This window comes from Crocodylus siamensis, chromosome 1 (genome assembly GCF_052110815.1).
Source record: "Crocodylus siamensis isolate JL-2025a chromosome 1, ASM5211081v1, whole genome shotgun sequence".
Classification (NCBI taxonomy): domain Eukaryota; kingdom Metazoa; phylum Chordata; order Crocodylia; family Crocodylidae; genus Crocodylus; species Crocodylus siamensis.
This window is the reverse complement of record NC_143395.1, coordinates 62,394,728-62,422,379: the sequence shown is the minus strand read 5'-3', so window position 1 is coordinate 62,422,379 and position 27,652 is coordinate 62,394,728. Positions and strand designations below refer to the sequence as shown.

The 27,652-nt window shown below is 40.4% G+C and overlaps 1 protein-coding gene across 1 annotated transcript in view; it reads right to left on the bottom strand.

Annotated features, from left to right (window-relative positions):
* Positions 1 to 1,507: 1,507 nt before the first annotated feature.
* MEI4 (meiotic double-stranded break formation protein 4) overlaps positions 1,508 to 27,652 on the bottom strand; it is a 185,110-nt gene continuing 158,965 nt past the window's right edge. The window contains exon 5 of the mRNA XM_090064505.1: positions 1,508 to 2,173. Coding sequence (XP_089920631.1) covers positions 1,922 to 2,173 — 252 coding nt within the window. The 3' untranslated portion in view covers positions 1,508 to 1,921. The remainder of the gene's footprint in view (positions 2,174 to 27,652) is intronic.

The following is a 27,652-nucleotide window of genomic DNA, read 5'->3' as shown; positions in this document are numbered from 1 at the left end:
CTTCTGTGCCCTATAGAAATGATCTTTAATCCCAGCTGTGTCTTTTCTTGCAAGATGGAGACAGACAGAAAATTATCAGTCATTTAGGTGGCTACATTAATGGTCATAGCAAAGGTCAGCAAGTTATGCCCTCTGAACTGAATTCAGCCTGTGGAGCCACTTGATCTGGCTCGTGGACATGGGGCTTCGGTGGCACTCAGTGGCAAGGGGCTTCAGCAAGGAAAAGCACTGGCTGCAGGCTTTCACTCCATACCACTGCTAGAAAGAGCAGCAGCAGTAGCAGCTGGGCCCTTGTGCCAGCCTTCTCATCTGTGATCCATATCGGGCCAATTCAGCCCATAGCCTTAAAACATTGCCAGTGGCTGTTCAGAATGGCAAGTGAAACAGTTGACAAGCTAAATATGATGTGGATACTGAGACAGTATTTAATCCATTTTATAAATCCAGTGGATTTACAAAAAATAGTGGTGGAGATAAAGCACAAGAAAAATGGCGCACCATGTTATAACCAAAAATTAAGTTTAATAGTTAAAGCATAATGTTAGAGTGGTAAAATAGAAATTGCAAGAATTTTCTTGGTAAGACAGTATACCTAAATAACAACAGTATCACAACTTATTTTGTAACATAATATTAATATTTTTTAAAACTATAGGCTGATAGAAATTATTCAAAATTAATACAACAAATATTTCTGAATGGTACTGAAGTTGTTTCAGTTATTTTTTGTAACAAACTAATCTGAAACAAATTTTGTGATGGGAATTATGAGGAGAAACATTTAATGTGTAATTTATTAAGTGATTCTGGACATAGCACAAAATGATATTAGCATTGTTTGAATTACTTGACAATACTGTACTGCATTGTAGTAATTACCCTGCCAATAGATAAAGATTCTGGGTCACTGAGAAAAATGTTTCACTTATTTTAAAGCAATTTCATGTTAAGGAACATTTTTGTTATGGAACTGTTTATTTAATTCCTCTATAAAGAAATAGGAAAAAAGGTAAAAAATTGACATAATATGTGAATATATAAATGGGATTTTATCTACCTACCTTATGACATTTAGGAAGTCTCAAGCAATTACAAAATGAGCCTAGTTTATTTTGGTTGTTAACTTCAGTTACACCAGAGTGAATCAGATTCAATGTATGCTCTACAGATGAGCAGTGCATATGGTAAAAGTAAAAAAGGTATAAATCAGGTATTTATTTAATCAATCATGAAAAAAATATCTTGGTAAAATCAGAGGCTAGAAATAATTGAGGACAAACGTCTCGTAGTAGTGTACATTTATAAAATGTCCATTCTCAGCTAATATTTTTTTCTGAAAGTCACTAGTCTTAGACATATGAATATATGCTTGTATTTCTATTATATGATAGTAGTCTTTGCTATGCATGTCATCTAATCTTAAAATTGGTTTACATTTTTTTAAGGATGCTTAAAGTTAGGCTACTAAATGTACATTTCCTAAATTGCTCAGAACTAATAAATTTGCTCTAAAGTATACAGGAGGTGCTGGATATGTACTATTTTTGAAAATAAGACCATGTATTTATGTCCCCAAATATAGACTTAGTGGCTTCACTTAATGTGCAACCATTATTTTTAGATCTTGGTGTTAAAAGTTTATCATATTTACTCTTACTGTTACAGATATTGGTTCTCTTTTCTGCTCAGATTCCATTTATGCAGACGTCATTATATTTTATAAGCCCACATTTATCTGCTGTGGTGTTCAAGATATTATGTTTTTTCTATATATAGAATGGGAAACAACTTCATTCTTATATACTGTTGTGTAGCATAGTAATTGAAAGTAATTATTTTTCAATAATGTCCATTTTATGGTCTGGTTTAAGAGTTTTCCAGTGTCGTAAGGAATGTGCTGCTAAAAAGAAGACAAGTTATTTTAATCAATTTGCATTTGAGCTGAGTTCAGAAGAATACTTAGCCTCCACATAGATAAAGAAAACAAGGGAAAATCATCAGAAAGGTGAAGAATAATTTGATCAAGGTTCTTCAGAAATTTGTCCTTTTCTTGTCCATCAGAGTCTTGGCTTGAAATGTTACCTTCTCCTGTCCCAATCTGAAGAAGTTGTTCCAAAATCATGCACAAAGAAAAAATATTCTCATATTGAGTAATGTCATACATGACTTGGATCTGGGAATAAAGACAAAAAAGGGCATAAGCTTAATGTGCAGATTTTTTTATGGCCCATCATTTAGAAGAACTACAGAGAAAACTATTAACTTTCTTAGTAACATTTGATAATAGCAAGAATGACTATAATTGGTCACATGTCCCCTAAATGTTACCTATGGTAAAAATAATTCTCCAAGCAGTGCAACCAAATATTTTTAAAAATCTAACGTTTAACAACCTCCATAATATAACAGTTTTTAAGATGATTTTCCCTACTTAGCAATACAGAGACCACGGCCATCAGAATGATCTGTGGCTTTGTATGTCAATCCAAATCCATGCTGATCAGCTTTTAAAATAAGCATAAGAATACAAACAAGTCTTTGTTGAAGTCCACAGGAAACAAACAGCATTGTGTTAAGAATTTTCATATTTGCAAAAAAATCCCCCCAAAAATAGCTTAGCACTAAAAAATTTGACAGAACCAGAAGTGCTGCAATAAATCGCAATATATGAAGACAGGAACACTAAAGAAAAATTGGAAACAGACAAAAGAACATTGCTAATGCAATATACCATTTTGAAACAAATATGCTGTAGCAAACTGTATTAAATGCAAACTTCAAAATATACCTTTTATTATTAGTGCAGGTAGGCAAGAAATCAGTGAGGGAGGAAATTAGATTGTTACCAAATAAAATATGGAATCACAGAGCACAGTAAAACATCTACAAAACGTAAACTACAGTAGAATTGCATTCCATCTACCACCTTTGCTTATTTGTTATTACATTCTTAACTTGTAATCTCTGGCCTTTTTATTTGCAAAATTTGCTCTCTTCTTGCAAGAAAATCCTTCCGCTCATTTAATAAATATGACCCCTCTGTGTATTTGAAAAACAAGTGAAAGAACAAACACCAAATAAATAAAAAAAATTTTGGAGTATCCTTAAACATTCAGAAATAAATTTTAGCTGTGCTAAAGATTGCTTATCTGCACTTCCGAGAGAGAAATGTCAACCAGACTTGAGTACATTCTCTGTAATGCACACAAATAAGACTGTATGCATACTATGACTATATATGCTGCAGACAATTGTTAGTTTAACAGGTCAGGTAACTTTTTCCAGACAGACTATGCCATATTGCCACAAAATATTAACAGTAGTTATAAATATGGCATAAATAAGATACAGCAGTAAGTATTCAAGCAGTTCCATTTTGTCTATACCTAATTTTTAAGGAAGAATTCTTATTCACATAAGCCAGTGGTAGCGGGAAGGAGGCTAAGTGCACAAAGGGTCCTTGTTAACAGACCACTTGACTCAGGAATGACACAGGATCACAGGAAAGCCCGCACTGGAAGAAACCCAGTATTTGTCTAATCCAGTGACTCTCAAGCAGGGAGCTGCAGCATCCTGGGGTGTCTTCAGATTCTTTCAATGGCGCCATAGGGTGCAACATGATGTTAGCACTACAAGTTTCCCTCACTTTATGCTGTACATGTGTTCCCAGAAAAGGGCACAGAACTTGAATTTGCATAAAGGGAACCCACTTTACAATGTAACAAATGGGGATACTGTGAAGGAGTGAGACAGAACTTGCAGCATGGACGGCCCACAGGGCTGCAGCTGCAGCCACAGCCCAGAAAGGAAGGAAATTACACACCCAATTTCCAGAGCAGCATCTCTCTCAGGATTGGTGGAGGGAGGCCGCTCAAAGGTATTTCTGGCCCCAGAGAGGGGTCAGTTCCCTGCAGGCCCCAGGGAAAGAGGAGTGGCTGAGACTCTCGGCAGGCAAAAACTGCAGAAGGTGCCTGAGGAACACTGTAGGAGTGACCCTGAGGCAGGTGGACTACAAACAAGCAGCTAGTGGGAATCTCCAGAGCGGAGCTGCAGCTGAGGATCCAGAATGAGGGAGCCCACGAGGCTAGAGAGAACCTCTGGACTGGAGCACATAGCAGAGAATGGAATAAGGGATTTTTTGTTTTTTGACAGACTTTGCCAGAGCCTGACAAGAAGGCTGAGAAGCAGCCGGGGTTTTTTTCTGTGATTTTTTTTTTTTTTTTTTTTGCTGTCTATTTTGATTTTGTTGAGCACAGGCCAAGACCAGCCCTTGGAAGGGTGTACCCACAAGAGGCACTAGGACACCCTGGGGTGCAGAGAAGGTTGCAACAGGTAGGACTGCAACTTGGCTGTGGAAGAACATCATAAAACACCATCTGGAGAGGCTAGGCTAGGGTAAAGAGGAGGTTTGGAGCCCCACTGAAGATGCAGGGATAAAGACCAGGCAGGATCACCGTGGGTATTGCCTCCTGGGAATATATAGGTCATCAAAGTCATGGCAGGTGAGAAAAACATAAGATCCACTCCCTGGCAGACCTGGTGATCCAGAGCCAGGGTCTACCCTGTCGCCACCTGTATGCAGATGAGCACAGGGCAGCCCGAGCTAGCACTATAATACCTACAGACGTCACAAGTACATTCCAGGACCTCAACTGTACTGACCTCCAGACCCATTTCTACCACTTTTACAAGACAATTTTGGTACTCACCAATAGCAGACAGTATACACAGGCACAGGGCACTATCATAATGGGGATGGCAACTATAGAAACACGTGTCACAGACAACGAGTGAAGAGCACAGATCCATACAGGAGACTATATTTTGGTGCATGTCACTCCCATAATGCACCAAACAAAGCAGCTGACTGTGGGCTTCCAACACACCAATCACATAAGAGTGAATTTACTTCACATATAATGAATTTTTGGTATAAAAGGGTCATTGCGTAATTGTGAATTCGCACAAATTGAACCCCCATAAAGTGGGGGAAACCTGTATTGGGTGTGCAAATGTATTTCACAAGATAAACCCAGAGGGTACCTATACATGAGCACCAAGGCTGCTCTGATGTGCTGGAATTCCAGCACGTTAGAGCAGACTCATTTAAACAAGCTTTAGTTCAAGCGCCCCCGCTGCTATTTTAAAGTGTGGGATTGCTGATATGAGACATGCAGCAGTGCTTGAATTAGAGCGGCTCTTGGAGCTGCTCTAATTAAAGCATGCCCCCCTCCACCCCGGCCATAGCTGGAGCATATGTAAAAGTGCCCAGAGATTCCAAATATGAATCCATAGTGTTAAAAAAATTCTGACCCATTGTGATCTTTCTAAGTTCTTTGCAACAGGAAAGTGCCCTATTATTTTTCTGTGGTCAAAAAATGAATGAAGACTGAGAGCTGGCATTTTCTGAGGGAGCCTTGTGTCTAGTAAGATTGTAAACCACTGATTTAGTCCATTATCATGTTTAACAATGCCTAGTGTGAGATGCTTCAAAAGAAAGGTGTGGAAAACCTGAAGTAGAAATATGTAGCATAATCTTCCCTCACCATTCTAATGTTTTATTTGCAAGAGATTCATTTAATCTTAAAAATATGGAGTTTTAATAGTCTTTCCAAAATCTGTTAGCATTAATAATTCATATTAAGTTTCAAGTTATACATATAAATATCCAAGTCATTTTTAAATCTTGCCATGTTCTTGGTGTCATCCTGTAAAAATGAGTTCCACAGTTAATTACACATAACATAATTAATTTGTCACTTTTATTTCATTGACTGTTGCCCCCATTCTTGTGTTATGAGGCAGGGAGAAAATAAGTTCCTAATTAATGTTCATTACACAGTCCATTACTTTGCATTCTTTTATCATGTTGCCTCTTAGTTTTATTCTTTTTAAGGAAAACAGCCCAATTTTTTCAATTCTTCTTCATAGATTTTCCTCTATCATTTGGTTGACTACTCTGAACCTCTTCTAATTTCACAATATATTTTTGAGATGGGATGAGTAATACTTCATCAATGACTTTGTACAAAAGTTGTTGGATCTTCTAAGTTGTTCTCTACCCCATGAGACATTTTGCACTTAATATTTCATTTGCTTGTTTCTAATGAAAGTTGCCTAATCATCAGAGATCTTCATTGTGTTATGTAAAGTGACTCCTGGATCCTTCAGTGGTTGACTTCCTTCGCCCACCCCCATTTCCTTTCCACCACCCATTTCATTACTCACCCCATCCCATCAATTTTCCACCTCTCAGCTTCATGTTCTGCCCCTCTCCCTCAACCCATCTCCCACACACATCTACCTAGAGGAGTGACAGAAGCCTGTCTTGGCTTACCAACCCTGTCCTGGCACCTCAGAGCTCTAGCTTCAAGTCAGGCCCCTGGTTAAAAGCCCTCTAGTGGCAAGTTAGAGCTATGCGTGTGGGGGACAGTCAGAGAAGGTTTTTAGCCTTAGGGTATAACTGCTCCAAGCTTGAGCTAGCACTAACATCTATCAACATTTGAGCAGCTCAAAGTGCAACATTTAACAAGTTCCTAAGTGACACAAAGTTTGTTAATAGTTCTGGTTACTCAAAGAAAACATCTGGCATCAGAATATAAATAAAGTGAATTCATGAAAGCAACCGTAATTTGCTTTAGAGTTCCACTGAGTTATATTTGCCTAAAGTAGAACTGAATTTGGCCAAGAGGGCATAGGAAAAAAAAGTCCTCTGCTTCCCCACAAAAAATGGAACTCCTGCCCTGGAGTTTGTTTTTTCTCTGTATTATCCTCTCTTAGAATCACCTCTCTTTTCCTATAGTTGTTTGTTTGATGATGACCAACATCAGAATTGTATATAATGTCTTGTACATCATTTTCTAACTTTGACAAAAATCAGTAACACTGAGCCAATTACATTCTGTAAATAATTTGAATGGCAAAATTAACACACCTGGCCATTTATTACCACCTTGTTTCAAGGAAACAAGAATTACTTCCTGTTACGGAAACTTCAGGGAGGACAGGTAAGTCCTGCCCCAGAATCAACTGTGCAGTACCTGTCTGACTGCTTACTAAATTCCATGCCTCTCTTTCTTCTTCAGGGCCCTGAATATCTCATCTTGTAAACCCATAATCCAAAGCTGGTCACAAAGATCACATGGCCTGAAAAGCTGTGCCTGGGCATGAGTATTTCAATCTAGTTCCTCTCTGGTATCTTTGTTTCTTTTAGCATTTTCCTTCAAAAGGCAAAGAAAGAAGAAAGACAGTACTTTAGTTCCTACTTGCTCCTAGTTTTTTCCAGAAGATAAAGTTGAAGTAGACATGAATTAGTTCCCAAGTGGGGAACACCATGGGGTTATAGGCCATCTACAGCTAATGAATTAATTTTCTTCCTTGCTTTCAAATGAAGTACATACATTTTAAATGGTTTCTTTGTTAGAGAGCAGAAGAAAAATTTCTTGTCTGAGTGTAAACCAGTAGTTCTTAATCTTGATAAATTTGAGGCACCCCTTGGAAATGCCAGCTCTTAGTTTTCACTCATCTTTTGACTACAGAAAAATATTAGAGCAACTTTTCTACTGCAAAGAACTCAGAAAGACCACAAGAGGTCAGAACATTTCTGACACTATAGATTCCTCTTTGGATCTCTGGGTTTATCTTGTGACACTTGTTTGCATACCCAACAGAGCTAATACTGTATGTCAGCCTGCTATGCCTCTGAAAGGATCTCAAGGGAGCCAACGGTGCCTTGGAACCCAGCTTGAGAATTACTGGTATAAACCTTCAGCATACAATCTAAATTTAAGGCCTGATGATAAAAATATATGAATTAGGAATAGTAGATGATGAAAAGCTCATCAAAAAAGGTTTTTTTTCCTATTCAAGTAAATTATATTACAATCTCTTTCTAATTGGTGCATAAGTGTAAATAATTGAATTATTTAATCAATAACAGAATTGAGCCTGGAATGTTTAACTGAAGTAAGAAATCAAATAAAGTAGAAAATAAAGCATTTAAAATGCTAGTGTCAAGACTAAAAATTGTACAGGATGCCCATTAATGTAAAGAAATACATTCCCAAATACCCAGTATAGTAAAATCAGCAAAGACTGATTTCATAAGAATTCTATTCAAAGATTGACCATGCTGGCATCAAAACTTGCTCAACCAGGCAGAAGTCAAAAGCTACATGAAATTTGCTGCCCAGCCACACAAAAGCCAGGGGCTAAATAAAAATTGCCCAGAGCAGTGTCAAAGGCTGTTCAGCCAATGTTTAGATAAATTTGCCAAAAGCAGCATGAAATACAGTCTATACAAACAGCAGATCCAAGATCAACAGGAGTCAATGAAAACTGCATTACATTTCCATATGTTTAGCCAGGAATGTCCACATTTAGTTTGTGTCCATTTTTAATTACAGTTAATATGCCCATTCTATCGTGCTACGTTATCAACTATTTTAATAAATTTATCAGTTCAAACTCATCTCCTTTCTTTTAAAACTACTGCAGTGGCACATACCAACCTAATTTATTTCCTTTGGAACAGTGGTTCTCAGCCAGTATTCCACAGCAATCTGAGGTGTGGCAAGCTCCTTCCAGGGATGCCGTGATGTGGGTGCTCACTGGAGCCAGATTAAAATGCAGGGCATGCCTCCTGAGGAGGAGATCGGGAAGCAGCTGTGATTATGCTATTCCTGCATTCCTTCCAGGTCCAGCCCCACATGCTCCTTCCAGAAACTGAGATGCATCATCCAGGGGAGACTGTCCTGAGCCCCTCTGTTTCTAAAAGGAGTGTATAGGGTCCGGCCAGTAAGGGCTGAGGCAAGAGTGTGAACGTGGCACTTTGCACTGCATGTTTAGAGAGTTGAGGCAAGCTGAAGCAGCCTTTTATACTGCTCAGCCAGGGAAGTTCTGCTGTGCTGAAGCAGCTATTTGCACTGCTAAGCTGGAGAAGATGGCTGCACACCCAGGGCAGGCAAAACCATCCTCCTTTCCTCCTCCATGCGCCAAAGCAACAGGAGAGTTGTGCCCAGGGCATAAAACTCGGTAGTTACACCTCTGCTTCTACCTATTTTAGGTTTATCAGAAAATCCTAATACAGGTAGGAGCTTGTGGCAGCATCCTGGTTGAGAACCATGGAAGTGAGTGGAGGCAGTAAAACAGTGGGTCTCAAGCAAGGGTACACCCAAATTTAAAAAGGTTGTGGAAGATGCCCTGACTCTAAAAAGGTTGAGAATCATTGCTTTGGAAACTAGCACTGGGAAAATGTTACCTTTTTTTGTTAAGTGTTGTTACAAAGAGGTGATACATTCCAAAACTTTAAACTCTCCCTTTCACTTTATTTAGCCAAAAAGCCAAGGTCCCAAAAGCTCATTTGTGTTCCTCCCAAATATAGAGTTGGCTCAGTAGAAGATATCACCCACAAAAATCCTTGCCTCAAGGAATTCTGAGAATTGTTTTTGTGTAAAGTTAGTGCTACAGAAAATATATCCATAACTAAGTTTTAAGATTGCAAGAAAATGGCACACTTTGAAGAAAGGTCAAGATGATATATAAGTCATGGTCAAAATCATTGTTACTAGGCAGCTGGTGCCATATTACATAACAATCAGAAATAAAATAATGTTAAAACAGATTTCTTTGCTGAAGTGATCTTTCTTGACTTATGTTGATATTAATCATGAACTCTTTTTCAACTCTAAGTTTGAACAGATATAGTAGCTTATCTTGAACTGCAAAGCTCCAACATATTGCATTTAATCATTTTACTTGATCATGTGCTGATTTAGAACTTAAGTCTGCATTCAGGATTTTACTGTCAAAGACTTTATAGACATGATCTTGATTCAAGACAGAGGCCTGAAATCCTCTGCCTTCTGTTACAGGCTTTTGAAAATGCTTGGCAGATGATATAGAAACTAACCCACCTGCCTCTGCAACAACATTCATACCCACCAGCCATGAAAGTACACCAATAATAGAGCATATGGACTATCTACACTGACCTAGATCCTCCACTATAGCAGTGTTTCATCAGCTCAATTTCTTGAATATGTTCTTTCTATCAAGCTATTAATTTTGGTGAGATATATGAAACATTAACTGCTTGTAACATAGTCATATTAATCTAATTGGGAGATATTGAAATGTCAGGGCACAAATGGTGGAAAAGCCAACTAGATGAGAAGCTCTTCTGAATTTCTGCTCTCAAACAGTTGATGATATGAAGGTAGGAAGAAACTTGGGTGACAGTGACCATGATAAAACAGAGTTCAAGATCCTAAGGAAAGGAAGGAAGGGGTGCTGAAAAAGGATACTGGACTTCAGAAAAACACTTAACAGATTCATGGAACTGATGGGCAGGATTCAATGGGAGGGAAGTCTAAAGTGAAAAGAAATCCCAGAGAGTGGGTAATGTCTGATATAGACCATATTGAGGGAGTAAGAACAGGTTACCCCAATGTCAAAAGATGATAGGAAGTGAACAAATAACCAGCATGAATAAATGGTGAACATTTTAGTGAGATGAAACTCAAAAGGGAATCCTACAAAAACTGGAAATTGTCCACATTACTAGGAAGGAGAATAAGAGTATTGCACAGTAGGGTTGTGCGAAACACCTACTTTGTTTCAGTTTCAGAATTGGTATTTCAGAGGGACAGTGTTTCATTTCGGTGTTTTGTAGGGCTGTCTGAAATAGCTGTGTTTTTTGTTTCAGATTTGGCATTTTGGAGGGACAGTGATTTGTTTCAGTGTTTCAGTGATTGGTGCTTCTGAGGGATAGTGGCAGAGCCCACCCACACAGTGTGGGGATCACCTCCCCATCACCTGGCACCCATGTGGCAGCTGCCCCATAGTGTGGGTGCAGTGTGGCTTGGCAGGGTGCCGTGACCTGCCTGGGAGCTGAGGTGGCTCTACCTATCAGCCAGAGCTCCTGGTTTGATCCCCAGCTCTCTGATTCTTCCTGGGGGGTGCAGCTTTCAGATCTGCACATCAGGTTTTAGCAGGCTGCTGCTGCCAGCTGGGGAAATAGCCCAGAGCTGCTCATATGTCCAGCTGGCAGCGGCAGCCTGTTGTTATCCCCCGGAAGAGCTGGGGAGAAGCAATCAGAGATCTGGGGGAAAGATTGGGGAGTTGGGGAATCAAACCAGGATCTGGGGCAATGTTCAAGAATCTGAACATTTCCCCATGCCCTGGATTGATTCCCCAGCTCCTGGTTTGATTCCTCAGTCCCTGGTTCGATTCCCCTGCAGCAGGGTTGGATGGGACCTCAGGGACAGATCACTGTCACTGGCCAGCTACAGATGTCAATATCAGAGCAGTCATTTCCCCCCTTCACCTCCCCCCTCTTTCCCTGCAAGCTTGCCTCTGAAACATCCAAAGTGTTTCGGATGGCCCATTTCATTTTGGAGCCCTGCCTTTTGTTTCAGATTTAGTATTTTGACCATTGAGACATCTGAATCCAAAATTAAATGAAATGAAATGGCCACCAAAATTTCACACAGCCCTATTGCACAGGAAGAAAATTAAGGCCAAGGCACACATTGAAATATAGCTAAGATGGGATGTAAAAAGCAACAGACAAGCATTCTGAGAGTATGTCAGAAGTAAGAGGAAGATAAAGGAAATTTTCTTTACTGAAAAAGAAGGGCAATCAAAAAATGGATGATGCAAAGGAGGCTGAAATATTTAAAACTTTCTTTACTTTAGTCTTTTTGGAGAAGGTCAGATATCAGATGATGAGTGAAGCTGGCAGTGTGGGTACAAGATGAGATAAGCAGCCTACAGTAGGACAAGAACAGTTTAGAGATTACTTGGAGAAGCTGGATGTTTTCATGTCATCAGGGTAAGATGCAATTCATCCTAGAGGACTCAAGGAATTGGCTGAGGTAACTGCAGAGCAATTGTCTATTATGTTTGAGAACTTGTGGAAGTTGGGTGAGGTCCCGGATGACTGGAAAAGGGCAAATATGGCACCTATATTTAAGAAAGAAAAGAAGAGGATCCAGAAAATTATAGACTGCTCAGTTTGACCTTGATCCCAGGAAAGATGATGGAACATGCCATTTAACAATTTATTTCTAAGCATCTAGTGGAGAACAGGCTGATCACAACAGCCAAAAGGGATTTGTCAAGGGCAAGTCATGCTTAACTCTATTTCCTTCTATGACAACATGACAGGCTTTGTGGATTGAGGGAGAGAAGCTGATGTTATATAGCTCAATTATAGTAAAGTTTCTGACAGTCTTCCCATAGCATTCTTATTAGTAAGTTAAGGAAATACAGGCTAAGTGAAATAACTGTAATTTGGATACACTAGTAAGTTATGGATTTCTATCTTTAAGGTATTACAAAAAATAATATCTGAATGTTGGATTTTGCATTTAGGATTGTAAGGTGAACAATGCTATTTTACATCAGCACAGGGAATGATTACTCTGTTTTGTTAATATTCTGGGACGCAATATATAAACTACAGATTCAGTATTTTCATCATAGAAAAGTAGGGCTGCAAGAGACTTCTAGAGGTCATCTAGTCCAGAGAGGGCAACTATGTTTGCAGGCATGTCACAAATTAAGCCTCATGCCCTCCCTGAACTGCCCCTTTGGTTCTCTTCCCCTACCCAAGCTCCTGCTCTTTCTTCTCTCTGTTGACCTGCTGCTCTGCTGTGTGCCCCACATGTAGGCTGCCCGTGCCACTTGTGGTGCACATCCCACAGGTTGGCCACTCCTGATCAAATCCAAGCTCCTCACTGAGGTAGCATCACCTCACTGAGGTAGCATCACCCCTATTCAAGCTATCTCATATAAATCACTGTCTAACTAAAACAATATAATTAACCCTGTTACACAACTACAAGGCACAGGACCCTAACCTGCCACAGTAGGTGGGGAATGGTTGTCAGTGTCCTACTCCTGAAAAGGTTGTGAAAATATGCTTCAGAGATCAAAAAAAAGAGAGCCATGTCCCCTGATACAGAGGAAATCAAATATCCCAACAGTACATACTAAAGTGATCACATGATGAAATTCCTTTCTGATTTCAAATGATGTTGGAATTGAAAGAGCTCCTGGATAACTGGAAAAGGCCAAATATAGTGCCCATCTTTAAGAAAGGTAAAAAGAAGGATCCAGGGAACTAGAGACCAACCCGACCCCCCCTCAGTTCCTGGAAAAATCATGGAACAGGTTTTTAAGGAATTCATTTCTAAGCACTTGGAGGAGAAAAAGGAGATTAGCAACAATCAGCATGGATTCACCAAGAGCAAGTTATGCCTGACCAACCTGATTGCCTCCTATGATGAGTTGAGTGGCTTGGTGGATGTGATATACCTTGTCTTTAGCAAGGCTTTTGATATGGTCTTCCACAACGTTCTTGCCAGCAAGCCAAGGAAGTATGGGTTGGATGAATGGACTGTATGGGGGATAGAGAACTGATTGGATCATTGGGCTCAAAGGGTTGTAATTAATGGGTTAATATCTAGCTGGTAGCCAGTATCAAGCAGAGTGCCCCAGGGATTGGTTCTGGGGCCAGCTATGCTCAATATTTTCATCAATGACGTGGAAGATGGAATGGAGTACAGCTTGAGCAAGTCTGCAGATGGCACCAAGCTGGGGGGAGTACTAGATACCTTAGAGGGTAGGGCTAGGATTCAGAGAGACTGCAACAAATGGGAGGATTGGACTAAAAGAAATCTCAAGGTTCAACAAGGACAAGTGCAAAGTCCTGCACATAGGATGGAACAATTCCATGCCCTGGTACAGACCTGGGACTGACTGGCTAAATAGCAGCTCTGCACAAAAGGACCTTGGGGTTATGGTGGAAAATAAGCTGAATATGAACCAACAGTGTGCCCTTGTTGCGAAGATGACTAATGGCATACTGGGCTTCATTAGTAAGAGCGGTGCCAGCAGATCAAGATGATCATCTTCTCTATTCAGCACTAATGAGGTCATACCTGGAGTACAGTTTTGGGCCCCTCATTACAGAAAGGATATGGACAAACTGGAGGGCAACAGCAATGGGCAGGGGGTGGGGGAACATGGTTTAAGAGGAGAGGCTGAGAGAACTGGGCTTATTTATTCTGGAGAAGACAAAAATGTCTACATGAGATGCTACTGCACAATGGTTACTGCACATTTATTTAGTACTTAATTTTACAAGTACTAAATAAATTTGCAGTACCTGGAGTTCCTGTGCATAAGCATCAGCGAAAGCTTTTTTAGTGACACTGCTGAACAGTAGCCTAATAATACTGCACAGTATTGTATTAGCACTGTTGATGCTGTGATGTGCTACTGTGAGATATTATTCCACTACTGTGCAGTTAGTGTCCTGTGTAGATGCACTCAGGGGGGCTTCAATAGTAGCCTTCAACTACTTAAAGAGAGGTTCCAAACAGGATGGAGCTAGACTGTTCTCAGTGAAATGATGACACAACAAGGCACAATGGTCTCAAGGGAGACCATTAGGGAAGTTTAGGTTAGATATTAGGAAAAACCTCACTAGGAGGGTAGTAAAGCACTGGAACTGGTTACCCAGAGAGGTTGTGGAATTGCCATCCTTGGACCCAGGTAGACAAAGGCCTGCCTGGGATAAGCTAGTTGGGGATGATCCTACTTTGGGTAGAGAGTTGTACTACATGACCTCCAAAGGTCCCTTCTAGGGCTGTGAGAAATGACACCATTTTGTTTTGACTTCCATTTTGCCATTTCAAAGGGACAGTTTTTTGTTTAATCATTTCATTTCAAAGCACTGTTCCGCTTTGTTTCGTCAAAACCATTTCGCTGCCTCGACAGGTTTCAATGTTTTGCCAAGGCTATAATAGGGAATCATGAAAATATCTAAAACCTCATCAATTCTTGCCTGATTCAGATTAAAATTGCAGGGATGGCAGCCCCTTCTGAGGGCATGAAGTCTGTCAAGTTTCAAGGAGATGGGTGCAGAGGGTTCTGGGAAACTGCATCTCAAACAGTTGAAAGGAAAACTGCTTTCACTTACTGGCAGCGGTAGCCTTCTGTCATTTCACGTGCAGATCCGGAGGCCTGCAGTCCTGGGAGGGCTGCATCTCTGCCAGACTCCTCCCAGGGGTGCAGGTCCCTGAATCTGTATGTGGGATGACAGGAGGCTGCTGCTGCTGCCTGGGGCCAGCAGCAGCAGCAATCTTCCCGGTGCTAGGTGCAGGCTGCACCCAGTGCTGGTCTCACATGGCAGCAGCAGCCTGCTGTCATCCCACACACAGATCCAGGATGACAGGATTATGCACTCCTCCTGGGGGTGCAGGCTCCTGGATCTGCATGCAAGATGACAGCAGGCTGCTGCTGCCAGCTGGGATAGGCTCTAGGTGCAGCCTGTGCTGAGTGCCAGGAAGACTGCTGCTGCCGCTGGCCCCACTGTCATCCGGTGTGCAGGTGTAGGGGCCCGCACCCCCTGGGGGGGCTGTGCCAGACTCATCCTGGGGGGCACAGGACCCTAGATCTGCATGCAGATGACAGCAGGCTGCCACTGCTAGCTGGGACTGGCACTGAAGCCATGCAAGCCCAGCTTTGAAACTTGAAATGTTTTGAAACTTCCCAAACGTTTCGAGTGCATTTGTTTCGTTTCAAAGCTATTTTGAAGCTTTTTGTTTCATTTTGATTTTGCTGTTTCAAGCTCAGAACGCATTGTAACAGCTTTGAAATATAACACCCGGTGAAATTTCTCACGGTCCTAGTCCCTTTCAACTCTAATTGTTTATGATGCTATGGGGTGATCGTGCTGACCCTGAGTGTGTGCATGTGTGTGTGGGGGGGGAGAGGGGGCAAGACACTCTATTTGGGAACCTCTAGGTTTTAGTCCCACTAGAAACACTGTCATACCTCAGTCAAGATCCTGAGCTCCCAATGCTTCTAAGAAAAATGAACACTCCAAATCCTGTAGCAGCAGAAGGTGAAAAAAATCCCTTCCCAGCCTCATGTGGCAACCAGTGAAGCTCATAAGCATCAGCTCTGCAACCTGGGGACAGCAAGCATAGCTCCACATATCACACCCTAGATAGCCAGAACACTGCTTTCTGTATCCCCTCCATAATCTTATTCTAGCTTCTTTAATCTTCTTTCATAACTAAGCCAGTTCTGGAGCTCTGCTTCTTTTTCCTGCTGCTGAGTATTGTCACTTCCAATATCCACCTGCTTCAGGCTACAGAGCTCTTCTCATTATCTCCCAGCAATCCATATGTGGTTCGGCTTCTAATTGTTGTTCTTTACTGAGTACTTCATGTGCATAGATATTCATAGATCATATCATGGAGGTGAAGAAAATTCTAGAGCTCATGAGTATACCTTTCTTATACTGTTTTTCAGAAAAGAATGTTAAAAAATAGTGTCAGAGCCGTATATAGTTAAGTTTTGATCAAGCCATTTTTCTCTACTTCAACTCTAGCATACAAATTATAGATGGTATATATCTACCATAACAAGAACAGGGATATTTCTATCTAGCTACAATTTTAAACAGAAGTTAATAACCTTTCTGTATTTAATTTTTCATGATATTCAGTGTGATGTACTGTGTTAGACTGTATGTCAGAAGACTAAGAGTTCAATCCTGATTATTAGTCTCTGACACTGGGCCAGTAACTTTGTCACTATGAGGGTGATCAAGCACAGGGACAGGCTACCTAGACAAGTTGTGGAATCTACATATTTGGAAATTTTCAAGACTAGGTTAGAAAGACACTTGGCTGCGATAGCTTAGTTGTGGATGATTCTGCTTTAAGTGGGGGTTTAAACCACATGATGTCACAAGGTCTCTTCCAGCCCCTTTCCTACAGTCCTAAACCTGGAGATACCTTACAAAGAACAAATGAATGTAATGTAATCAACAAAGACTTGGGATTAAAAAAATTGTGCTGTAATTATTACAGCTCATGGAAGATACTGCTGTAACCAGATTGTTATCGAGAGAGGGGATTGAATGGTAAAATGATAAAAGGAACATAATAATGTAAGTTACAAATTGGAGGATTTAATAGTTTCAGAAATTCTATATTATAAAAATGACTTAGGGCTTAGTTACACATTATACTGTGAGCTGTAAAAATGTTGAGCAGCTTTAGTGCTAACTTGCAGTCACACCTTCAATTTGAGTGGCACATCTGTGAGGAGTGGCCACACCTTAATGGAACATCAGATGGGTTATGCAGATTAAGAGATAATTCTGCCCTGCAGTGGTATAATTTTGAGCTGCATAACAAGTGCTTTAAGCCTCTTAAAGGTGTTACCGTGCAGACAATTCAGGGGTTAAGACCTCTAGGAGCTACCCAAATTAACATGTACCAAGGCCCTTATTATATTACTTTATTGAAATCTTTCTCACTATTACAGTCACTATTGTCTTTCTCCACCAATGCCCTGCCTTCTTCATTATTTCACTGTGCTATATGGTTTGTTCTTTATGATTTCTAAGTGCCACACCTGGAGTGAAATAATAAAATACAGTCAGCACCTTTATGGAAACCTTTAAGGAAAGCATTTTGTGTCATGAATTGCACCTTTTTAAAGATATAATATTAAAATTTTGCATCTGGCTGGTACCTATTCAACAATCAACTTGCTAGAAGCAAAATTATTTGATAACATCATATTTTTATGGAAAGAGCTCCCGAATCCTAGCGAGCAAAAATATTTCCATTTTGCCTTGCAAGTGGGTGTTTATCAGCAATTAGTCCCAATGATCAGCAGTTAGGAAGTTATATAAACTCATCTCAGCTGGCAAATCTCATCTTGTAGGGTGCTAGCTTATTGTCAAAGTAGGAAGGAAAGGATTATTTTCCTTTTACATATAGTACTATACTATCAACAGACATTTTAGAATTTACTCAATCTAATTCAGAGGATGGTGGAAGTGACACAAGATTACCTAATTTGCTTCTTCACTGATCAAAATTATGTCTTCCAGTCATGTGGTCAAAGGAGACTATGGTCATAAAAGCAAGGCAAACTTATTTTTCGGAAAGCTGTATATATGTTTAGATAACAGGCATTTTATTTTAAATGAACAGGAATTCTTTTAATAGGATGTTCTACAAGCATGTAGACAATGGTTATAATTGAAACTCATAAATGAAACAAAATGTCCACACTGATATACTTTTTAGCATGGTTGGTACTGTCACGCCCAAATGACCCGTGCACCCCTGACCTGCGAGCCTGGGTCGGCATGACCGGCTGGGCGCAAGGGGGGATTTATGACCGGACAGGTGGGTAGTAGCAGTGAGTCGGAGTCAGGAGATTTAAAGCATATTGGTTACACAGAAAGTTTATTTTACTTACGCTACAGGTAGTCGCAGTGTAGGAAGGAAGTTGTGGTCGTGCGGTGTAGAAAGAGAAGTTGATTTATTCAGTACAGCATGCAGATATATTGTTGCTCAGATTACAAACTGCGTGATGCAGATTTTAAGCAAAGCATAAGGGTAACTTCAGTCCGTAGACCTTTCGAGAGCTCTTGACGAGAACAGACAAGCTGGCAAGATTGGATACACCTGAAAACTTTTACCGTTGGCGGGGAGAGAGGTCAGCGACTGGCCAAATCGCTGACTTAACCTCTTGGGCGTGTACAGAATTCTCCGCTGAAGGCGGAAATCTTTCCAAAGTTATAGCTGACAGGGTGGCCTATTACAGTGCGCCAGGTATGAATAATTACAGGACTGCCAATCATAACTGTGAACAGACTCTGTGTGTTTCCCTCTTCTGCTCAGGTTTCATGTGAGATTGACTGCGCATGTGTTTTACATTTAAGCTGGGGGGGGTTGGATGCAGAACTATAATGACCAAATATGTTATGTTAGCCTTTGACCTTTTGCCATCGCCATATTAAATCAAAGACTTTTCTTTGACAGGTACTATCTTTAATTGTTGCTCATGGTTTAGATACCATGGTGATAAGCACCTTTGAAATACCCTAGGCAGGCAGTCATGAAAGACTTTACTGGAAATCTTTTTGTTCCATTTTCAATACCGTTGTCTTGAATAAGAAGGTAATTACCTTACAAATTGTCATGCCTTGGGATTCATTCTTTGGCTAATTAGCATTTCTCTCTATAGCAAAAACACGTTTAATGGATTTTTTGTTTTGCGGATTTTTTTTTTAATTTAGACTTTATCTGGTTTGTTCTGACATCCTTTTCAGTACTTCTCATAAGCTATATGAATATTCACTTGTCAGGAAAGGTCAGACTTCATGTTCAGTATCTAAAACAAATGTCATCTCCCTAGCATTCGTCTTTTTAAACTTTCAGGTACGTGATAAAGTATCCCCCTCTCTGACTCAGTGACAACAGAAGGACAGACTCTCTTATCTTTACTCACAGTGAGTACTACTGTCCCCTCAGGTACTTCCTGTAAATTGTGTAGCTACTTGCAGGATAAAGTCAAATACTTTTAGTATTACTATAGATACCCGACCTGTCAGAATCATGCTCCTAATTAATATTTGAGACAGTTTCAGTTAATTCCATGGGGAAAAAAGTATCAGAAAATTCTCACAAGAAATAGATCTGCAGCAGCAGATTGAGACAATGTTCAACAATATTTTGACAACATTTGTAAGTTCCAGACAGTCTCATTTTTACAGTCTTTAGGACCAAAAAATTCTGTAATAATGACAGCTACAAATAAAAAAATATCTTGGCATTTACTGGAAGACATATTTAAGAGCAAAGGGAACAGCACTATTTTTCAATCCCTAAAAGGAAAAAAATTGTTTCAGAGACATACGTATATTGCCTCTCTTCCATATGTCATTAAGTATGATCATCTATTTATCATATCCAACATATAATGTACATTACAATAAATTCTTATACTTTCTCAAGCATATTACTTTTATTTTCTATTATGATTTTCAGGATGTACCATAAGATATTAAACATACTGGCAATAGTGAACTCAGACTTTTAGTCTGGAATCATAATTATAATACGTAATCACCTTGGAATGAATGTGACCGGGAAATAAAAAGATTAACAATACAAATTCTAATTCTCATTATTCGTTTAAAGTCAGCTAAAATATAAGCCACTAAGAAATCTCATTTGGAAAGAACAGAATGTGCTTTTATAATTTTGTGGTAACAGGATTAAAAATTTATTAACCAATTTCCCTCTATTTTACAAGGCAGGCACCTGACTTGTCAGATCCAACACCATTATGTTATTTGCTAAATGTACACCTAGCAAAATCAATCTACTTCTTTATGGGTGAGGCTTAAAATATATATTTTTACAGAAGAGAGGCAAAATAATGTAAAATTGGCTACTACAATACTTACTGTCTCAATTAGAAGGGAACTACTGAGGAAAAGATTTCCCTACACATGGTATGGGAAAACAGCAACTCACCCATTCACGGAATCCCATAAGGAAATGAAACTCAAACCCTCCAAAAAGGAGAAGAAAAATGTATTTTTAAAGTGTTGATCTTAAAAGTGGCTCAGGGTGCCATTAATGCTAGTGCAAATGTTCAATCAGATTCATAAGACTCTGAAGAAAGAAATGGCATTTCAGCATGCTCTGTCTACTTATGCCTTCCGCTTTGGGTCTGTTACCTACAGAATTTCAAAGGAGGGGCTCAGAGAAGATGTGTGTCTGCTGAAGTGAGTTCATCTGAATAATGTTTTATTTGCTCCCCAAAACAGAACTGATTACTGAGGCCTCAGTGGATAAACGTTAAGTAGCTTTAACATCAGTTTTTCTGTAATTAAAATCAAAGAGTAAAATCTAAGTTCTTTAGATAAGGAAGAGGGCCTGGAATTGCAGGGAAATATCTTTGATAAGTCTCCTTCCCTTGAGTTTATTTCCTTCCCTTCTGAGCGGCTATCTATGGGCACCTATACCTGTGACGGCCTTCTGCTATGAATGCTAATTAGATTAAGAGAGTCTGCTGGAGCATCATAATTAGTGCTCTCCAGCAGCCTCTGTATCATGTATTCAGTGTCCTTGCATTTCAAAATGGTGGCGAGGGTGCTTTAATTAAAGCTCATCAAAAAAGCTTTAGTCAAAGCACCCCTCCACCATTTTGAATTGCAGGATGCTGAATTAACATGATATTGTGGGTGCTTTAATTAGAGCAGCTCTCAGAGTCATTTTAATTAAAGCACTCACCCTCCACCTTGTAGTATGTGTATAGATGCCATATGAGAACGGCAGAGACTCAGTCTGCAAAGAGCTCTGCTATTCCTCCTTACTTCGGGTGTTCTTTAAAAGGGGAAGGAGATTGTTCCTGATCAAAACACTAGCTTTATTTTCAGCTAGTATTTCTTAGGCAAATTTGATGTTGGCATGGTGCTTTTCACTCAAGACTGAATGTAATGGATTGCAGATGGAGAGTCTGGTAAGTTAACAGGATTCAGGCTGAGCTTCAAGGGCTTAGGCCCTTGACATAAAACAGCATTTGCACTAGGAGAATGCAAATGGCAGCACATTCACATAATTCTTTACAATATAAACTTCATTTATTTATTAATTTACCATATACAAATGCAATAGTTAGATATACAATTGTATGTTTTGCTACTACCATAGAAACCGTGGCAATTTTAGTTATCTGCGTACAGTTTAAACAGCCTAACTTGAAAACAAATACCATGCATGCCTTATTTTTACAGGTAAACAATTGCCAAGTCAAAATAGGCATGAAATAACATCATCAGTAAAAGCCTTCTGATAATTAAAATAGGTCATCTTAGACAATACCAGATGGCTGAGATAAAGACAACAGCAGTGGTTTCAAAAAGCTTGGTTAGGCAAGTTGATTCACCTTCAAAAATGTACAAAGATACTGAAAATAAATCACAACCACTTTGCTTTAGTGGTTCTAACTAATTTAATTTCTTGATTAACTGAAAAATATACACTCATTAGTTCTCATTTATTTTTCAGAATAATTAACATCATTCTAACACCATTTGAACAGAATCCACCCACTGCTGTTTTCTGTTTCTCTTATTAGGAGGCTCAGACTACCTGGTGACCAATTGCCAGATGAAATAAACTTTCAATTATCAGTTATATATCATCACTGATTCTTCTTTCAAGTCCTGGGGCTTAGTAACTTTATACATTCTGATCTAACCTTATCAGCACAGATAATAACTTATATTTCCATAAATTATTAATCCTTTCGAGGCAAAATTCTGACTGGCATTAAACCAACTCTGAAAATGGTATGCTACAAAATAAATATGCCAAATGTCAATATGACTGTTGTGCTTGCACCATCCAGGATAGCAGATTTTTATCTATAGCAATGATTCTCAATGGGAGTGCCATTACACCCTGTGGTGCCTCGAGATTCTTTTCATGGTGCCGCACAATTTAGTACTGTTATGTGTTCAGATATGATTCACAAGATAAATCAAGAGATTTCAAAATAGGAATCCATAGTGTTGAAAACATTCTGACCTGTTGTGGTCTTTCTGAGGTCTTAGCAACAGAAAAAAAATCTCTTATTTTTCTATAGTTCAAAAAAACTAAGACCTAGCATTTTCCAAGGGGTACCTAGAGTCTTTCAAGGAGTGCCCTTTGAATCTACGGAGGGATGCTTTGAGTCCAAAAAAGGTTGAGAACTACTGTTTTGCTTAGGGCCAGATCTTAATTCACCTCTTAGATAAAATATACAAGATCCTTTCCCACCCTGCTCGAGTCCCTAAAAACAATTCACACAAGAGTTGGATAGGCTTTCCTCCTGCTTGCTCTTTTGTGACTTAGGTTTGAGGCTGAGATGATGGCATGTTACAAATGTGTTAATGTTATTTCAGGGACTTGGGCACTTAAGTGCCTAATAGAGGAGGAGCTGTCCCTTTTAGACAGTGGATATATTATTAAATTCTAACCTTAGTCCTAAAATCAGAAATTCAGTATGTATTTTCCAGAAAGGTATCTAAGAACACATATGGTTTTATTAAGTACATCAGCCCTTAATCCTCAGGCATTATCAGTTATTTCAGATCAGAAAATTCTCCCTGTCCAGGAAAGGTAAGGATCAAAATCTTTGTTGCAACTGTATTGCTGATATTTAAATGATTCCTTGTAAGAGACTTTAAAAAAGCACAAAGATTACCCCACCAATGGAGAAAAGGCATTGCAAAAAGCGAGAGCACTGGCAACAAACTCTGCATGCTATTCTGAGTTGGTGGGAGCTTGAGAACATCTTTTTAACATTTTAGTACAAGTTAACTAAATTTTTGTGCAATTCCTTCTCTTCTCAACAGATGTCCAGAGCACTATTCTAGGTCTGAATTCTGGATACACCTTGCTCTTGAGATGGCAGGGTTTATTTTCCCATAGACCTCCCAAGCATCTCAGGCTTTTGCTTCCATGCTTCTGTCTCCTGCCTTCAAGCTGCAATTTCTCTAGATCATTTCTTCAGCACTATTATGTGCAATACTCTGCCTCCCACCAGATATTAGTTTGGGACAAATCAACTTTTTAATTAAACTAGTGAGACCCTAGTGAAACAAAGGTAAGCCTGTACTAATATAACTTTGGCAGAATTTGGTCCATAAGATTTTACTACATTCAATTCCTTTTAAAAAAATTCACACAACCATTTAAGGGCCAAGTTATCATAGATTATTTTATGTAAGATTATTTCCTGAAAGTTATTATCTTACAGCTATTGGATGGACTTACTGTAACGACTGGTAGAATTTATCTAGTGGATAAATCTATCTAATCTATCTGAGGATAATCTATCCTCTTTTGAATTTTTTCTACTTAGTAAGATTCTAAAGCAGCAGTCAGCAACCTTTTCAGACTGTGGGATGGAACAATCCAGCTTGGATCCGAGGCAGGAAGGTGCCATGACTTGTCTGCTGCTACTGCTTCTCCCTATGGAAAAAGCCTCTGCCACTGTTGCCTCTTCCCACAATGGCATGGCAGAAGCCTCCAAAACGGAATGCCACAGACCACTGCTGAAGTCCTTGGCCACTGAATACTGCTAAAGCTCCACATCTTCAGGCCAGATCCAATGGCCCCATGGACTGGATCTGGCCCATAGGCTATAGGTTGTCAGCCTTTCTCTTAAATTCTTTATGTAGAATGAGAGCAGCTAATAATCATGTCTTTGATCCATAGGCCACCACAAACTTTAGTAAAACGGCTAACGTGTGCCAAATGCCCTTTATTCAACCCCAACTGGAAGGAGCAGTCATGAGTTTAGTGCTAAAAGAGAGCAAAGACTAAGATATTTGGAATACAGGACTGGCTAAAAAGCATGCAAACAAGGAAACTTCCTTCTTTTGGTTGCTCCTACTTCATTCAAGGAAGCAAAACTCTGTTGTATATTTCTGTAATAAATGGAATAGCATGAAAAACACTAGACTTACATTATACCACATTGTATTCTATAGCAAAAAATCCTCAATATATGGCTGAACCAGATGGGACAGCTAACAACTGACACCCAGAAAAAAGCTAACCTATTAAATGGGTTCTTCGCATTGGTCTTCCATCAGTCCCAGGGGACACCCATGCCCACCAAAGGACAAGGAAGCCCTGGTGAGGGAGATCCCCTGCCTTCCATTAATGCTGACCTTGTGAAAGAACACCTTGAGAGGCTGGATACCTTCAAGTCAGCCGGCCCTGACAATCTACACCCCAGGGTACTCAAGGAGCTGGCGAGCGTCATAGCCCAGCCCCTGGCACGGATCTTTGAAAACTCCTGGCGCTCTGGTGTAGTGCCCGAAGACTGTAAGAAGGCCAATGTGATGCCTATCTTCAAGAAAGGGAGGAGAGTGGATCTGACAAGTGGATCCCATCAGCCTGACTTCTATCCCAGGGAAGGTCTTAGAAAAGTTTATTAAAGAAGCCATCCTTAATGGACTGGCAGATGCCAAAATCCTGAGGGATAGCCAGCAGGGGTTTGTTGCGGGTAGGTCTTGCTTCACCAATCTCATTACCTTCTACGACCAGGTGACCTATCATCTGGACAAGGTAGAAGAGACTGTTGTCATATATCTTGACTTCAAAAAAGCCTTCGATCTGGTATCCCATGATCACCTCTTGGCGAAACTGGCCAGTTGTGGCCTTGGGTCCACCATGAATCACTGGGTGGGGAACTGGATCTGTGGTTGGACCCAGAGGGTGGTAACTGACGGAAGTCAATTGTCATGGTGCCCTGTGAACAGTGGGGTCCCCCAAGGCTCTATCCTTGGACCCACATTGTTCAACATCTTCATTAATGATGTGGACATTAGAGTCAGAAGTGAACTTTCTAAGTTTGCCGATGACACCAAAATTTGGGGCAAAACATCCACGGCAGAAGATAGGCAGGTGATCCAGGCTGACCTGGACAAGCTCAGCAAATGGGCGGACAAGAACCTGATGGTGTTTAACACTGAAAAATGCAAGGTTCTCCACTTTGGGATGAAAAACCTGCAGCATCCTTATAGGCTCCTCAGTGCTACGCTGGCTAGCACTATGGAAGAAAGAGACTTGGGGGTCATCATTGACCACAAGATGAACATGAGCCTGCAATGCGATGCTGCGGCTAGTAAAGCAACCAAAACGCTGGCTTGCATCCATAGATGCTTCTCGAGCAAATCCCGGGACGTCATTCTCCCCTTGTACTCGGCCTTGGTGAGGCCGCAGCTGGAGTACTGCGTCCAGTTTTGGGCTCCACAATTCAAAAAGGATGTGGAGGAGCTTGAGAGAGTCCAGAGAAGAGCCACACACATGATCAGAGGTCAGGAAAACAGACCTTGCTATGACAGGCTGAGAGCCATGGGGCTCTTTAGCATGGAAAAGCACAGGCTCAGGGGGTGATCTGATGGCCACCTATAAGTTTATCAGGGGTGACCACCAGGATCTGGGGGAACGTTTGATCACCAAAGCGCCCCAAGGGATGACGAGATCGAACAGTCATAAACTACTGCAAGACCATTTCAGGCTGGATATAAGGAAGAATTTTTTTACTGTCTGAGCCCCGAGTCTGGAATAGCCTGCCGTCGGAGGTGGTTCAAGCACCTACATTGAACACCTTCAAGAGCAAATTGGATACTTATCTTGTTGGGATACTATGACCCCAGCTGACTTCCTGCCCTTTGGGCAGGAGGCTGAACTTGATGATCTTCCAATGTCCCTTTCAGCCCTAATGTCTATGAAATCTAAGCAACTGCAGGGCTCTGTTGTAGCTTAGACAAATCTTTGAAAAATCTCTCTTGTTTCCTTGGCCTAGGTGTGCCTCCCCTGCGGTTTAAGGGGGGCCAAGACTGTTCCAGTCCCTGTTCAGGAAAAAGGAGGGAAAGAAATTGTTAAATATGTTGGCTTTGTTGTCTGGTGTAACAACTAAATTTCCTAGCATGTCCTGCAGAGGCCCCACATTACCCAGAAAACTTTCTTTTTGCCCCCTATTTAGAAAAGGTATTTAGAAAAGGACTTCTGTTGTCCTTGATCCAGGAAGCTAGTCCCAGTTCCATCTCTGCCTTGGCCTTCCTGACTGCCCCCCTGCATCCCTTAGCAACCACAGTATAATCCTCCCTGGTGATGGGCCCTCCTTTCCATTGGGTGTGCCCCTCCCTTTTAGCTAGGAGACATTCCAGGATGCTTCTGGTGAGCATTTGTGGGACAAATCAATACAAAAGCTTGTTATAAAGCCACTTTTGCAGAATTAGGAGTCCTTAAAATCTTTGACTTTGTTCTTTATTAATGGTTAACCATAAAAAAGGCAAAACTAGTTCTGTATACAAGATTACTTCTGCTTATCAGAGAACGCTAACACCCCAAATGCAATGTACCACTATATAGAAGGTCAAGATGAAAGATTTGGTCATTCTTTTCAAAGCTATCCATGGAATTAGCCCAAATTACATAAAGGAAGGTCTCATCCTGCATGATAATGAATGATCATGAATTATGTCCCAAGGCACTCTCAAACTTAAGAGTGCAAGTTATATCTGCAGGTGATGCAGTTTCATGGCACAAACTTGGAGTTTAGTTCCAGACAAACACCAAGATGATAAACAGAATTTATTAACAGAGGTGTATCTCAGATGAACTGGTTGGCGATGTTACTTTTACATAATGTATTGGTATGGTCACTAGCAGAATAACTGCCTAATTGTGAAATGCATACCTCAGAAACACTCTGGTCCAGGAGATCTTATAGAATCATAAAATAGAAGGACCCGAAGGGACCTGTAAGATCATAAAGTCCAATCCCTTGCCATGGGCAGGAGATAATTGGGTTCAAATTAACTCCACAAGGTGTTTGTCCAGCCTCCTCTTGAATACCTCCAGGGATGGCAACTGCACCACATCTGCTGGGAGTGTGTTCCCAATTCTAGTTACCCTTATGGAAAAGAAGTTTTTCCTTATGTCTAGCATACGTTTTTCCTCAACAACTTTGTGCCCATTGGACCTCATCTTCTCAAGGGGTGTCTTTCTGAAGAGCTGCTTCCCTAGATCTTGGTGTTCACCCCTGACATGTTTGGAGGTGGCTATTAAGTTGCCTCTCAGTCTTTTCTTAATCAGACTTTACAGGCCCGGTTCCTGGAGTCTCTTCTCGTAGAGCCTACCCCGCAAAACCCTGTTCATGTGGGTAGCCCTTCTCTTTACTCTTTTAGGCTTATCCACATCCATCTTGTAGTGCAGTGCCCAGAACTGGACACAGTACTCAGCTGTGGCCT